The sequence below is a fragment of the Ammospiza nelsoni genome, chromosome 8 (genome assembly GCF_027579445.1).
Source record: "Ammospiza nelsoni isolate bAmmNel1 chromosome 8, bAmmNel1.pri, whole genome shotgun sequence".
Taxonomy (NCBI): Eukaryota; Metazoa; Chordata; class Aves; order Passeriformes; family Passerellidae; genus Ammospiza; species Ammospiza nelsoni.
Window position 1 is genome coordinate 26,138,214 of NC_080640.1, and position 14,059 is coordinate 26,152,272.

At 42.2% G+C, this 14,059-nt stretch overlaps 1 protein-coding gene across 1 annotated transcript in view; it reads left to right on the top strand.

The window, feature by feature from the left end:
• The first annotated feature begins 1,057 nt into the window (after nucleotides 1–1,057).
• The window catches only part of CDHR1 (cadherin related family member 1), a 42,864-nt gene continuing 29,862 nt past the window's right edge, over nucleotides 1,058–14,059 (top strand). The window contains exons 1-6 of the mRNA XM_059477402.1: nucleotides 1,058–1,238; nucleotides 2,009–2,104; nucleotides 10,161–10,306; nucleotides 11,127–11,177; nucleotides 11,993–12,082; nucleotides 12,567–12,653. Of these exons, the coding sequence (XP_059333385.1) occupies nucleotides 1,178–1,238; nucleotides 2,009–2,104; nucleotides 10,161–10,306; nucleotides 11,127–11,177; nucleotides 11,993–12,082; nucleotides 12,567–12,653 (531 nt within the window). The 5' untranslated portion in view covers nucleotides 1,058–1,177. The remainder of the gene's footprint in view (nucleotides 1,239–2,008; nucleotides 2,105–10,160; nucleotides 10,307–11,126; nucleotides 11,178–11,992; nucleotides 12,083–12,566; nucleotides 12,654–14,059) is intronic.

Sequence of the window (14,059 nt, forward strand, 5' to 3'; positions counted from 1 at the left end):
CCTGCTTGCAGTGTTTGCACTGCATGTGCCCACCTCACCTGTGCCATGCAGGCACCCAGCATGTGCAGCCTCTGCCATTCTTTAAAGCACTGGGATGGGGAACTGTGATCAATTCCTTGGACACATCCTTCATTCTGACTCTTAATTAACCCAGAAAACTCCATTAACACATCCTTAAAGAGCAAGTGCTTTGCTGCAGGTCAGGTTTAAACAGCTCAGCTCCAATGTAAACATCTCAGTGCTTGGCAGCCAGGTGCTGCAGGATCACAGTCACAGAATCATCTGAGCTGAAGGAACCACAAGGGTCACTGAGTCACATACTGTCCCTGATGGAGCTCCAGCAGGTTTATCTGTGAGCATCCTCAGTGTGGCTGATTTTTAACCATATAGTGTATTGGCATATATTTTTTTTAATTAATGAAAACATCTTATATGTGTCAAATCAAGCAATTTAAAAAGTTATTCTGTTAACTTTTTCAATGTGTTGATGGTTAAACACACTTCCTAGTGTGTTGAAATTTTCTGCTGAAAGTAAAAGATGCTTTCAGCAATTCATGCTGTTTAAGAATTAAATGATCAGGCCAACTCATATAAAGAACATTCTGCATTTTTAATATGCAATGTTGTGTATTTTTTTGCTATCATAAGTGCTTTCTTTTAAACTGTAACAATAATTTCTACTGTTTTTGCTAATACTAGATTTTCTTCTTTTGTAGTTTCTCAAGATTACCAGAGCTGAAATGAAAATAAACTTCTTTTAACTCTTAAAAACAGATAACTGTCTTAGAGAATTAGAGTTCGGAAAGAAAACAAATTTCTACTTTACCTTCTCCCTGACTTGTGTGTTTGTGCAGCACAAATACAGTACTGAAAGCAAAACATGAGAGTTACACTGATTCCTCCAAATGTTGTCTCAGAGATGAGTCCCACAGCTCCCTGCAAAGTAATTGGTCTAATTAGGTGGTAGGAAGGAGCTTCTTTAAATTCCTCAGAAATTAAGACGTGTCATCCGCTTAACATCTTAGCATCTGTTACTGCCTCTTCCACATTTCTCTGCTACATCAACCTGAAGGGCACTTTCCTGGATGTTTCAGAGAGATAAAAAAAAAAAATAAATAAAACCAACAAAAACCAAGCCCTTATAACACAGAAGATAGTTGGCTCTTTCTTCAGTGGGATGAAGCATGTAAGGCATTTCACCCCCTCCTTATTTCTCAGTTTGGTGCATGTTTGCCTGGGTGAGTACAATAATCACTTTGTTAAGTAAAAATATAGAGAAAACAAGCATAACCTTAAATGCTGTAGTTATCCTTACTGATGTGGTAATGTTGTTCTGAAATATTTTCCATGGCAACTGGTCCTTGTGCAAATGTTACCCTCTGTGTTTATATACTTGCAGTTTTGTTTCAAATGGGCTATTTTGAATCTCTTAACAGTCAGTCAATAGAATGACAACTAATTTGTTGTTTTTTGTTTTGTTTTTTTTTTAAACTTTGCTGTTGTCTGGCAGCAAGTAAGTATTTAATTATGGCTAATTGCTCATGTAGTAGGCATAATTTTAAGGCAGGATGTGCTTAGAACACTGGGTAAGAATACTGGGTAAGGTACTAAGGCACTGGGAAAGTTTCAGGCTTGTATGTGTGGAGTAGAGGAGAGATGTTCCATCATTGCAAGCTGGAAAAGTTCATTTTTCATTGAAGCTGTCTGGAACTGGTTGAGTTTTTTTAAGAGAGATCCTTCTATTTGTTTCTGTTGGTTGGGAGGTTTTTTATATACTCTCTCTATTTCCTTCTGTGTAAATACTGGCACAGTGGCACGTAGAAGTAATTTTATTAAAAATATCTCTACAGATACAGTGCTGAAAGTCCATTGCAGCAACTGGGTGTGTTATGCACTCCTAGTATTCCCTGAACAGCTCCTGTTTACTGAGAGTCAGGTAACTGAGACAGCCAAATAACTGTCACCTACAAAATGCTTTTGTTTGGCTTCTGTTTTGTTTTAATTGCAGTTCAGGCAAATTATGCCCCCTATTTCTTTGATAATGGAGCCAGAAGCACAAATGGGAACATGGCACTTCTCAGCCTTTCGGAGGACACACCTGTTGGTCAGTATTAAAATTTGTATGTTTAAACTGTGAAAGTGGAAATGCTTGCTCTTATGATTAACATATATATTTTCATGTAGGTTGTTGTTATTTGCTGTGATCTTACATGTTTTTTTCTCAAGCTTTTAATTGGCCTCAATTTAAAATGACATGTTTGAATTGTAGCTGTAATTTAAAACATGAATTCTAGCTCCCTCTTTTTTTTTCTGCCAATCTATTCACAGCTTCAGAGCTCAGACCTTTGGGGTCAGAAATAAATTCTTGGTGGGAGGCTTCTTACCAATTCTGTAAATGCTTATGAGACGAAAAAATTACTAGAAATTAGGCTATCAGCCTTGATAAAAGCAAGTTGTACATTGAAAAATGAAGGGGCATGATTTTTTTCTAAACACATTTTTAATATTTATGTACAAATGGTAGAAAATGCTTCCACTTGAAGTGAAAATTGTTTTGTCTAAATAACTGATGTTTTTTAAAAAGGTTTTGTTTTGTTTTATTGAAAATTCAAAAATTGATGCAGTGTACAGATTTCAGCACTCTGAGGCAGGTCTATTTATGCTTCTTTTAACTGTAGTTGGACTATGAAAAGTTAAATAAGAACAAAACGTAACTTATAATCAATATTTTCTGTGGGGGAAAAATAATCTCCTAAGACCTAAGCAATTACATAAAAATATATATTAAGTGATAAACATCACCTTTACTTCAAACTTTGCACTGAGATTTTATTTAGGATTTTCTTCTGTTCATCTGTAGCTTTCACAGGCTGAATCAGAAAAATATTTAGTTAATGCAAACTGGGTACCGAAGCACCCCTTTACTCGTGCCTCATGCAGAGAGGAGAGATATGGCTGCTCAGGGGTGCAGCCAAACCAGGGCTCAGGCAGCTGGGGAAGGCCAGGATGAGGGAGGCATCAGAGGGCACAGCCTGCTCTGCCAGCCTGACACTGCCACCCACGCCTTCTTAAAGCACACCAAGGTCACTCTGTGCTAAAAGCAGCTGCCTGGGTTTGCTCAAAGTCTCCATTTCTGACTCAGGGGTGTTAATGTCATCCAAGACCCACACTGGGCCTGCTATAGGGTGAGGAGGGGGATATTTGGAAGCAGCAAATTCTCCTTTACCTGCTCAGCTTGAGAAGAAGAAGGGGAGAAGGCAGCACATAGTGTAGAAGTGACACATCTTGACAATGAACTTAAAAGGAGCTTGCTTATGATGCAGCAGGAATTTGCTATGAGCTTGGTCAAGCTTAAGTGGAAACCCCAGCTTGAAGGCCACCAGTACTGTATTAATGTAGTGGCACTTGGAAAAGCCAGAGGCAGACCAAGGAGCTGCAATGTTTGCTGTACTTCTGCCTGGATTCTCATGGAAACCACACTTAGTTCAGCCAGGGCAATCCCTACAGTTCTGCTGATAGCTGGAGTTAGATTGGAATCACTTGTCCAAGTGTTGATAAGGCCGTAATCCCAGACAGCCACAAAATGGGACCCCAACTCAGTTTGTTTGGGGTGGTGCTTGCCAGCTCTGCCACTGAAACCTCAGGCAGCACAACTCATTTGCCATCCAAGCCCCACTCCCTGGTGTGGTGCCAGCCTCTGCCTGCCACCACTGGGAGCCTCCAGGCACCTGCGTGGGGATGAGGAGATAAAGATGGCACAGAGCCACACAATGAGCAAAAATGTCCCGCCTGTCAGGACTGCAGCACCACGTGGTCTCTCAGATGACAGCACTCCCTGCAGCAGTGAAGTACAACAGTAATTTCCACTGCATCTGATCTGGTGCTCCAGCAGCCAAAAAAAGGACAGTGTGCCTCAACAAACAGCAAAACAGCAGTGTGAGGGATCAGAGCCTGTGTTAGTGCTCTCCTAATTAGCCTGAGTAAGAATAATGAGATATTTGTGATGGGCTTCTGTATGTGCTTTTGTAACATTAGCAACCAGACTAGGAACACGGAGGTCTCTGGAGAGTTTGTGCTTTTCTTGCAGCAGTGATAAAGCTCAGGCTGTTCTTTCTTGAGAGCTGCTGCGCTTCCTGCCTGCTAGCTTCATCCAGAATGTGCTTACATGTGTTTAAATTGGCTGGCTTGTACTTCTAATTTGATGTGTAAATGTGCTTTAAAAGACAGGAGAGAAACAGCTTCTCTCTGAAAGCTCCAAAAGACCTGTAGGAACCCTTGGGAAAGAGAGATAAGACCTTACTTTTGGGAAGACCAAATGTGATTGCTTTGTCACACAGCTTCCAGTGCTTCTTTGGGCTAATTCCCAGAACACCTTGACAAACAGCTCTAAGTACTGCAAGGTCCTCTTATCTGAAAGCACTTTCAGAAGTTCCATTGGAACATGGTTGCTTGGGATTTGCTTAATGCAAACTGCTGCTGCCCATGTCAGCATAGCCACTCCTCAGGGAGCCTTTGGCAGAGACAGTCGCAGGGAAGGGCACAAACAGCACTGACACTGCAGTGCTGGGTGTGCTTTCAGCTTAGTACAGGGCAAGAGGACCAGAGCTCACATCAGACCACAGCCAGGTCTTTGTGCCAGAGCTCCCTGCTAAATGGCTACCAGGCTGGCCCTTTTCTTTGGCACTGCAGAGGAGAATATTGTTCTTCATCATCAGCTATGATCTCCTCCAGAAGCAGGAGAAGGCATCTGGTCTACCATGTCCATGTGCAGTCCCAAGCATCCACACTCCCACAGTCATCTCTCAGGTTGAGCAGGATGATCAGTGACAAAACAGGGGAACTAAAACTTCCATATGTTTGATTCTGGATGGCTTCACTCAGATTTATGTGCTGCAAAAATTGACAGGTTGCTATTAGATCTTCCCTGTCCTTACATAAAGCTTGGAGTCATGGACAGGATGCTTTTCTTGGCAGCAGCTGGTGTCTGATCTGTGCAGTGCCACAGACAGCAGCTTTAATAAACCTCCAGAAATTTTACAGTCTTTGACCCTGCTGAGATTGCAAGTGGTTGGCAAAGTAGTATGTGTTAGTTTTATTCCCAGGCATCTGTAGGCAAGGGACATGGAACATTTGGGGACACTGAAAGGACATGATGGAGTCTGTGTGGCTGTAGAAAGAGACATTGCAGCTCTGAAGCTGTGTGTGAACACATCAAATTCATTATCATTCTTGTCTCATCCTTAACTTTACCTTCTTTTCCTTTGTCCAGTTTTGATTATTTACACATGGTTGTAACTTGTGTACCAAGCTATCATAAAAACAGCAAGTACTATTTCTGCATGAATGCTTGAAAGTACCTGCAGATTCCCAGATCCTATTTACTGCTGCAGGGCTTGAGAGCCCTCAGGGTAAGAGAGGCCAGAACAGCAGCAGCCCCTTTCAGTGCCAGATTTAAGAAGAATAGGAGGAGTTATGAACTGAAATAGCAGTTGATGTTTGTGGTTTGGTGGGGCAGGTGGGTAATTAGCTCTTTGCATGTGTACATACAAAATGTGCATGTGCTCCTAATCAAGGTCTTAGGGCAGGAATGGGATGCTATTTCAGGTTGTTTGTTTCATCTTACCTCATAATCCCTGTAAGCCTCATGGTGGGGACAGAGTGGGGCTGGGAACAGCTGCAGAGCAGGGGATTGAAGCATACTCAGAAGGCCTAAGTTCATTATCTCTCAGAGCCCAACCATCATCAGTGCTCTGTAGATCTCTGCATGATCTTCTTGCATTTCCCTTTCTGTTTTTTCCCTTGCCCCCCAAAAGGCACTGCTCCTGTTAAAAGCCAGTTTGCAGTGGCAGTTCTTTGATTAAAGCTACAGCTGCCACCTGCTCACCATGGGGTGACTGATCCCTTCAGATCCCTCCATCCTTCAAGCTTGCCCTGTTCCTACATGCTGTTTTCTTCCTTTCTTCCCATCATTCACAGCTGACTGAGGAGAGCCTTCTTGTCCCCTGTGGTCCCTATCATTCTTCCCTTGTTTCTGTCACCCTGCTCACCCCTAGGCAAGCTGTGAGCTGCCAGAACAGCAGTGTAAGCACAGCCTGCCTTCTGCACCCCTGCAGCAGTGCCAGCATGCACAGAGCAAAGCCCCCTGCAGAGCTGAGCACTGCACAGAGATGCTCTGAGCACTCACAGGTGTTACAGCCTTCCATTTTGTTTAGATTTTTCTGACAGCAACTGCAGATACATCAGAAAATTGCACTCAGATGGTTTCTCCTTGGAGTTGGTTGCCATGGGTGCTGCAGGGACATATTGCTGCTGTCCATGGGGTGATGGTCCAGGCCCCATGCTGACCCCTTGCTGCCATATCCCATCTCTCCAGGACAGGCACTGGCAGCTGCAGGGTGTGTTTTGGCTGCTGCTGATGCTGCCATGTCTCTGCTTTGGCAGCTGGCTGCTGCACCAGGCTGCAGGGAGGGAGCAGGAGTCCCAAAAGGAGCAGCAGCAGGTGGTGAATGGGGAAGGGGCTTTGGGGTAGGCATAGTGTGTGTCCATGGCCTCCAGGAGCCTGTGCTTGGGGTGAACTTGGTGTGAAAACAGCCCTCTGTACCTTTAACTGTCCATCTTCTCTTCTGCTGGAGAAGTGAGACGGGGGAGAGCAGACCTGTGACCCCAGGCAAGGTGTTGTTTGCTGTGACATTAGGAACAGGGGTGTGCTGTCCTGGGAGCATGGCCATGCATGTCCCTCTCAGCATCTTCCTAACAGGTGTCAGCTGTGCTGGCAAAGGACAGTGGCAGGACTGAGCATGAATCCAAAATATGTTTGGTTTGTTTAACTGACAGGGAAGGGATCTGACTGCTGGGTGTTGCACAGCAGAGAGGGAGAGTGCGTCTTCAGTGAGAAACCAAAACCAGTTCCAGAGCCCAGGGCAGAAACTGTGATTAAATTTGAGTCAAAAATGAAATTAAAATGGAGCAATGGAGTCATGAGACAGCCATTCAGCCCAAGTGGCAGGGCAGAGAGCAAATAACTTTTAATCTGGAATAGGAAAAACAGAGTGGAAAAGCCTGGCATGGCTCATGGAGGAAGCCACAGCAGGAAGCAGCAATTGCACCCCAGGACTCCCCTGTCCGAGCCTGCTGCATCATCCCCTGGGTACTCAAAGTATCCAGCTCTTCTAACTGTGGCATTTGCCATATCCTCAAGTAAAGATTCTTCTATTCCCATATTTTTATGACAGAGAGATGGTATTTACTTGGCATCCTCTGGTAAGATTTTATTTGTCTTCTTCATTTATTTCCTTTTCAGCAAGTAGAGGCAGCACACTGAGAACAGACTTTTAATTGGCATTAACACTGTGGTGAGAAGTGTTCCTGGGGGTGTTAATGATATGGAGGGTACTGTGCAGTGAAATTACAATTTGGAAAAAATAAGGAATTATAATGAGTTAGAAAATAAATTTTGATCCACAATCTAATTTAAAAGGCATGCAAGGATTTTGTGTTATGAAAAATGAAGTATCAGCTTTAGCTAAAAAGCAAAGACTCCAGTGTAAAGATCAATGAAGTCCATCATTACTTGCTCAGAAAGCTCAGTAACCTCAGTCTGTACCAATATCAATGTTTCTACTCATTTAGCAGCAAGAAAGTTCCTGTCTTCCTTATAAGAAAATTCTAAGAAAAGTAGGAAAGGAAACTGTGAGATTTAAAGAACCTGCCTAGGTTTAAATGGGTTCACATAAACTTTCAGTCTGTTGTTCTCCAGCCCTGTGCCCCTGAGGAGTGGTTTGCATTCGTGTACTGCTGGTGCTGGCATTTCAGGGCAGCCACAGCAGAGACCTGGTGCCTGGTGTGCCTGGTGGTTGCTCTCAGCTCCAAGAGAGCCCAGATGTGGTGTCCATCCTGCTTCTCCATGGCACACAGAGCTCAGCAGCTGCTGCGGACATCCACACAAGCTAGAAACAGGCAGGACAGCCTGCACTGTGTCAAGTGCAAGGGACAGGAAAAGGTAGCAAGAAGGGCAGAAAACAACTGAGAAATAGAGACAAATAATAACCAAAAAAAAAAAGGCTGCAGAAAAGCACTCTGTAAGGATATCAGTGAGATGATGGTAATTGACACCTTAAATCTCCAATTGGACCCAGCTGTGATATTAAGACAGCTTTTAAGAAACAAGAAAAAATAAGTCAGTGCTGGTGCTGCAGAACCCTCCAGTTTTCAAATTTCTCTGTCTTATATAGATAGTTGTATCAGGAAGCAGGTGTCCTTTCAGGATGCTATTTTATATCAGTCCCAGTTAGTTCCTCTCCTTTCATTTGTGTTTAGAGAGTTGTTACAGTCAGAAGTGTCTCATCATACCACTCATTGTCTTTCCCTAATAATTTTCAGTGATCACAGTTACAGATGTTTTGTTATTTTCCATTCTGTTTTGTAGGAAAAGTACAAGAAAAATGTGGAAAAGTGTTTTGTAGTTTTGTGAACTGTTTTGCAAGTCTTGGTTATTTATTGTCTGACTGAACCAGCTCATAACAGAATCTTTTGTCAGTGCTCTTGTGGGTGCACTGGTTTTTGCAATGTAACATTTTTCTGTACAAAGGTGCCCAAATGTTGCTCTGATAATTATCACATGAGAATTTACTCCTAAGTGAGCACAGATTCCATGTGGGTTAGTATAATCTCTTGCTATGACAAGAAGACAGCCATGCTTTGCCAATATCACCACTGATGGCTGGATGTCCCATGGCCACTAAGGCCCCTGAGCAGCTTCACAGTTTGAATGCCAAGAAAGAAGCAAATGAGGTTCAAAAGGTTGCCTTGCAAAACTGAGGAAACCTTTGAGAAGCTGACCTCTCAGTGGTGTGGGCAGACTCTAGAGCTAAGCACAAATTTACAGATCTGGTAAATCTATGGTACTTCTCAATAGATCTGGTACAGATCTATGAAGAGAGGAGAGGAGAAAAAATTATCATTTTTGAGTACTGAATTAAACATCTGTCAAACTCAGGGCCAGAGTAGTTCAAAACTGAGCCTTAGTGTTCTTCTTTAACTTTATGCTGACTTTCTTAGCAAGGTTCCTTGCATCCTGTATTTGGGTTGCATGCATGAGCAAAACTCACTAGTAACCAGTGAGTCACTTGCTGCAGTATTTCAAGTGCAGAGGGCTTTGTTAGATGTAAAGCAGTTTCTGTGCTTAACCTCTCCAACCTGAATATCTCAGGTAACTTAGCCAAGGCACAGCAGATAGGAAGAAAAAACAACAGTGGTTTATATTTCAGGCTCAGTTAACTGGTGTTTGTAAACTGCTTGAAGTTATTTAGATGAAGGTGTAAAGGATAGAAGAATGACAGATATGTAAGTTTAAAAAATAATACTAATAAACACTCTCACCATGCTTTGAAAATATGGGTGTTATAACTCTCCCAGGAATTATCATTTATAATACACAAGTCAGTTTGGTGGAAAAACTGGCACCAACTTCTCAATGTATAAAAATAGAAATAACTATATTTCTCCAGCTTCTGAAGGAAATACTTTGATAAGTTTGAAAAATGTAATCATTGATATGAGCATGAATGGGTGTGTCAAGTAAAGAATTTAATGAGAGAGAGCTAATGAGTGGGAGTGAAACAGCAAAGAAGACTTTTGCATCAATTAAATCCTGAAAGTGGGAAAGTATGAAATGTCCTTGCACCTCCCAAGTTCCAGAGCTCAGATCTAATCCTGAGGGAGCTCTCCCTGAAGGGAGATTGCCAGATTCTCTGCATGCTAGTTTGCAGTTCTGTTGTTCCTACAAAGAAGAGGTCTGTGAGGGCCTTTTGGTGCTGCTGAGATTGTCACCCACTTGTACAACAGCACCACTTCTGGCTCACCTGGGCTGAGAGCTGGCAAAGAGCTTGTCACCTATGTCACCCTTGGGTATGAACAGTATTGACCAGGAAAGGGCCTAAAGTGACAGAAAGCAGCACTGATGAACTCAATTTAACCAGCTGGCTAAAAAGTTGCCATCAGCACTATTGAACTGTCTGCTTTTCCATACTTCCCAGTAAGTGGGCTTGACTGACAAAACCTTTTCCTGCTGTGGGGTAGCCAGGTTCCTAAGGAACAGACCAGTGAAACACTCACTGATTGAAATAACCACAGGGAAATGCTGTTGAATCTCAATTTTTCAGGCACGCATGTGTACACTCTGAATGGAACTGACCCAGAAGGAGATCCTGTGACATATGGCCTGACCTATGAAGCTGGATCAAGGCGTTACTTTGCTGTTGACAAGAATCTTGGAAATGTTACTTTGATTGAAGAGCTTGACAGAGAGGTACAATCAAATGGCACCACTCCAGGTGTTTGTGGGATTTCTTTCAGTTTAATTTGATCTGAGGCTTTGAGGGACAAAGCCAGTTTATTAGCCCCTGAAGCATGTACTTTGCAATTCTAAGACATTATACTTCACCCATCATGTTGCATGCCAGTCGACTTGTGCCACTGACATTGCTATCAAATTTTTCAGCTGCTATCTGTCTAGCTTTTTTCAAAAGAGAAGTATATTGTTTATTTCATATCTTCCCCCACTCACACCCCATCAGGAGCTTAGGGGCAGCTACAGTCATCAAATCCTCAGACTGGGGACTCTCCTGTCATTGGGAAGAAGTAGAGATTTGTGTAAGCAGTGTTTCAGGACACTCCTCTAGTACATCACAGCCCTTTAGCCAATGTAACTATGTTGGTTAAAGATGCCTAGAGCCAGCCCTATTCTGGGAATAAGGCATTGAACACTTCATATCTCCTCATTGTGAAGCTTGCACAATATTTGCTAAACCCTTTAAAAATCTGTACACTAATACAGAACAATTTTAACCCAAGTGCCATTTTAGGGAACATTTCTTGAGAAAGGTGACTGATTATTATGAGCGCTTTAGGAAGCAACAGGGATTACCAGAGCAACCATCTCCTGACAGTAGCCAGAGGAGGTTCAGGGAGCTGGAGCTTCTGAGGAGCCTTCCTGGCCTCTGCTGGGGTTGCTCTGTGATTTAAGTTGTTTCTTTCGTCTGCCTGCCTAGACAGGTTTAAATCTGCAGTCCCTTTTCCAATCAGGACAAACATCATCTCTCTTACAAATGAATTTTCTTCATTTACAGAAGGAAGATGAGATTGAAGTTATTGTCAGTATTTCAGATGGCCTGAGTACAGTGAGTATTTAATTATGCTGTAGCTTGTTAAACTGTCTGTCCTCACATACCTACTCCTATTAAATTACCTTAAAGGGACCATCTCATTTGATCAGAAAACATAATCTCATTAGAGCCTTACCCCCTGTTCCGAGAGCCTCTGAACTCAGTTACTCAAGTCTCACTCCATCTCCTTGCTCAGCTATTTGAGGATAATTACAATGAAGTGTGAGCTGAAATACTGACTTAGCAGCCTGCAGAATTACAGCAGCTTCCCATGAAGTTTCACTGCCAGCACAGTGGGATTTGTGCCTAAGATCTGGAGGCTTTTTGGAGAAATGTGTGACATTATAGGAACTAGTGTGGGGTGCCTAAGAGCTGCCTGTCCCCACCCCCACAGTGTTTCTCTAGCATGATGTTAAGAAGATTTGCTTAGGCTAAGGTGGTGGGGTCTGCTGCTAGATAAAGCTTCGTGCATGTCTAATCATTAAGGACTTATCTAGGCACTGAGCCTCCAGTCCTATTTCCAAAGATTTTCTTGGCATTTTCAATTTATGGACTGATGCTCTCAGGGTCAGGATGGCAGTCTGCCAGTAGGAGGATGTGGGCTTCATCACTAGAGGTTCCATAAAAGTGAGACCCTCTTCTTATCTACAAGACTGGATAAATCTAGAGCTTTTCCTCATCCCAAAGAAATTAATTGAGATTATTACAAGAAATGTTTGGGATGTTCCAGCCTCCTACAGGCACAACTGCCCTGGAAATCTCTTTAAAAGGGAAATAATGGGATTCATAAATCATGGAAATCATAATATGCTCTTCATATTCTACTCCAGGTTTCTGAAAAAGTCAGGATCCTTGTAATGGATGCCAATGACGAGAGCCCAGAGTTCATCAATACACCTTACATAGTCCAAGTTCCAGAGGTTGGTGAAGTTCCTTTGCATACTGGAAATATACTTTTAGATGATGTAAACAGGGTCTAATATGTTTTCAGTAAAATAACAAATTGTGCAGAACAGATTGCATTCTTTTTGTTTAGGGTTTGGGTAGATATTTAATATTCACTGCAAACTTGGGGAATAAGTCTGTAGGTACTTAAGGTGTGCTATTTTGGGGGTAAGTTCCAAGATGTGAGTCAATGTGAGTCTTTTAGAATTGAATACAGTGGGAATGGGATACACCCAGTCTTAGTTAAAATGTTCTGTTATTTTTATTTCACAAAGTATTTATTCTTTTTTTCCAGTTTTAATCTCTTCCCTCTTTCCCTTCTGCTCTTTGGTTCCTTCAGTGCTTTTACATTCTTTCTACCATCACTCTTTCTGCCTCCCTGCATGCTCATGTTTCATTTCTTTTACCTCACCTGGTTTTCTGTTTCTGTGTGACTCTGCTAACTCTTTCTGGTCACAGAACACTCCCTCCAGCAGCAGCATCTTTAAGATTGAGGCAATAGACAAAGACACAGGTTCTGGAGGAAGCATCACCTACTTCTTGCAGGTAAAGTATTGTCTGTACCTTCACAAATTTGTCTCTCATTTACTGAGATTTCAGAAAGCAGATTTTAAAAAGATTTTGGGGGTTGAGTGCACTACTAGTGCCTCTAGGATCAATGTTGTACCATGCACAAGGAAATAAGCATTGGCAGAAGGGTTTTTGTCTGATTGCAAGCAGCCAAGGGTGATCCAGCAGGCAGCAAGGGGAGCTGGAGTTGCCACTGACACTCCTGTGCTTGCCAGCCCTCATGGCAGGGCTCCTACTGGCCCTTCCTTTGGAGTGACAGGGAGAGCAAGATTAGCCAGTAATCGTGTATGCTTATGGGATTTCTAAAGCATGAAATAGCTTTCTTTAGGAAGCAAAACACACTGGAAACATAAATGTGCCCTTTAGTGTAGCAGGCTGCTGCATAATTGATACCAAGATCACAGTGTGAAATGAGAGGTACTAAATCTTCTCCCTGACAAAGCAGTGACTGCCTGAAACCAACCTTTCAGCTGCTGCCCACTGGTGAAGAACTGAAAGGGCTCCAGATTTAGAGCTGAACTTCTGTATTACAGATCTTCTCTATTCCACAAGGGCAATTTTTTGCATTATGTCTTTCAAATTCCTTCTTCCTAGAGGCAGTTTCATCCAGGTTATCTGCAGTTCCCTTTATTCAAGAGGAAACATGAAAAAAACAAACAAAAAACAAAGCAAATGTGTTGCAATATTTAATTTTGGATAAGAATATGAAGACAAGTTAGAGGATATTTACATAGCACTAAAGCTAATCCTGTTAAGAGCTTGGGCATACTATGAAAGAACACCTTGAGTGCCTTGTTGAAATTCAGCTTTGATTTCACAAATTATGATCCGTGTATAGGATTCAATTTTGCACAGGGCTATTTCCAGGGAGCTGATAGTCTATGAACCAAGGGACAGCAATTCCAAAATTCTATATCTAGTTTATAATATATTTGTGTGGCAAAAAGGATAATAAATATGTGTATTTGTTGAAAAAATCTTGCCATGTCTTAGGGCACAGTCTCTGAGAATTGTCAAGTTGCACAGAAAAAAAACTCTCCATAGGTATGATAAAGGCAGATGGTTATGTCTGCTGAAATGGCCAGGATTATCTGACAGTGGCCATTGTGTCTGGATACAGGAACAGAGGTGCTTGTACAGCTATCTCCAGTTCAGAAGAATGGAGGGAGGCATTTTTTTAGGTCTCTCTTAAAATCAGATGTCCTTTAGATTTTGTTTGTACATCACAAAAATCACCAGACCACCACTGTGTTTGACAATAATCTATACATGCAAATTTCCTGCTTATTTTTGAAACCAGTAGAACTTTGAAACACTAAGGGGTGACACCATTTCTTTTTTTGTTCCTTTTCCCTTCATCTTTTTTCTGTTAAGTCTCCCCA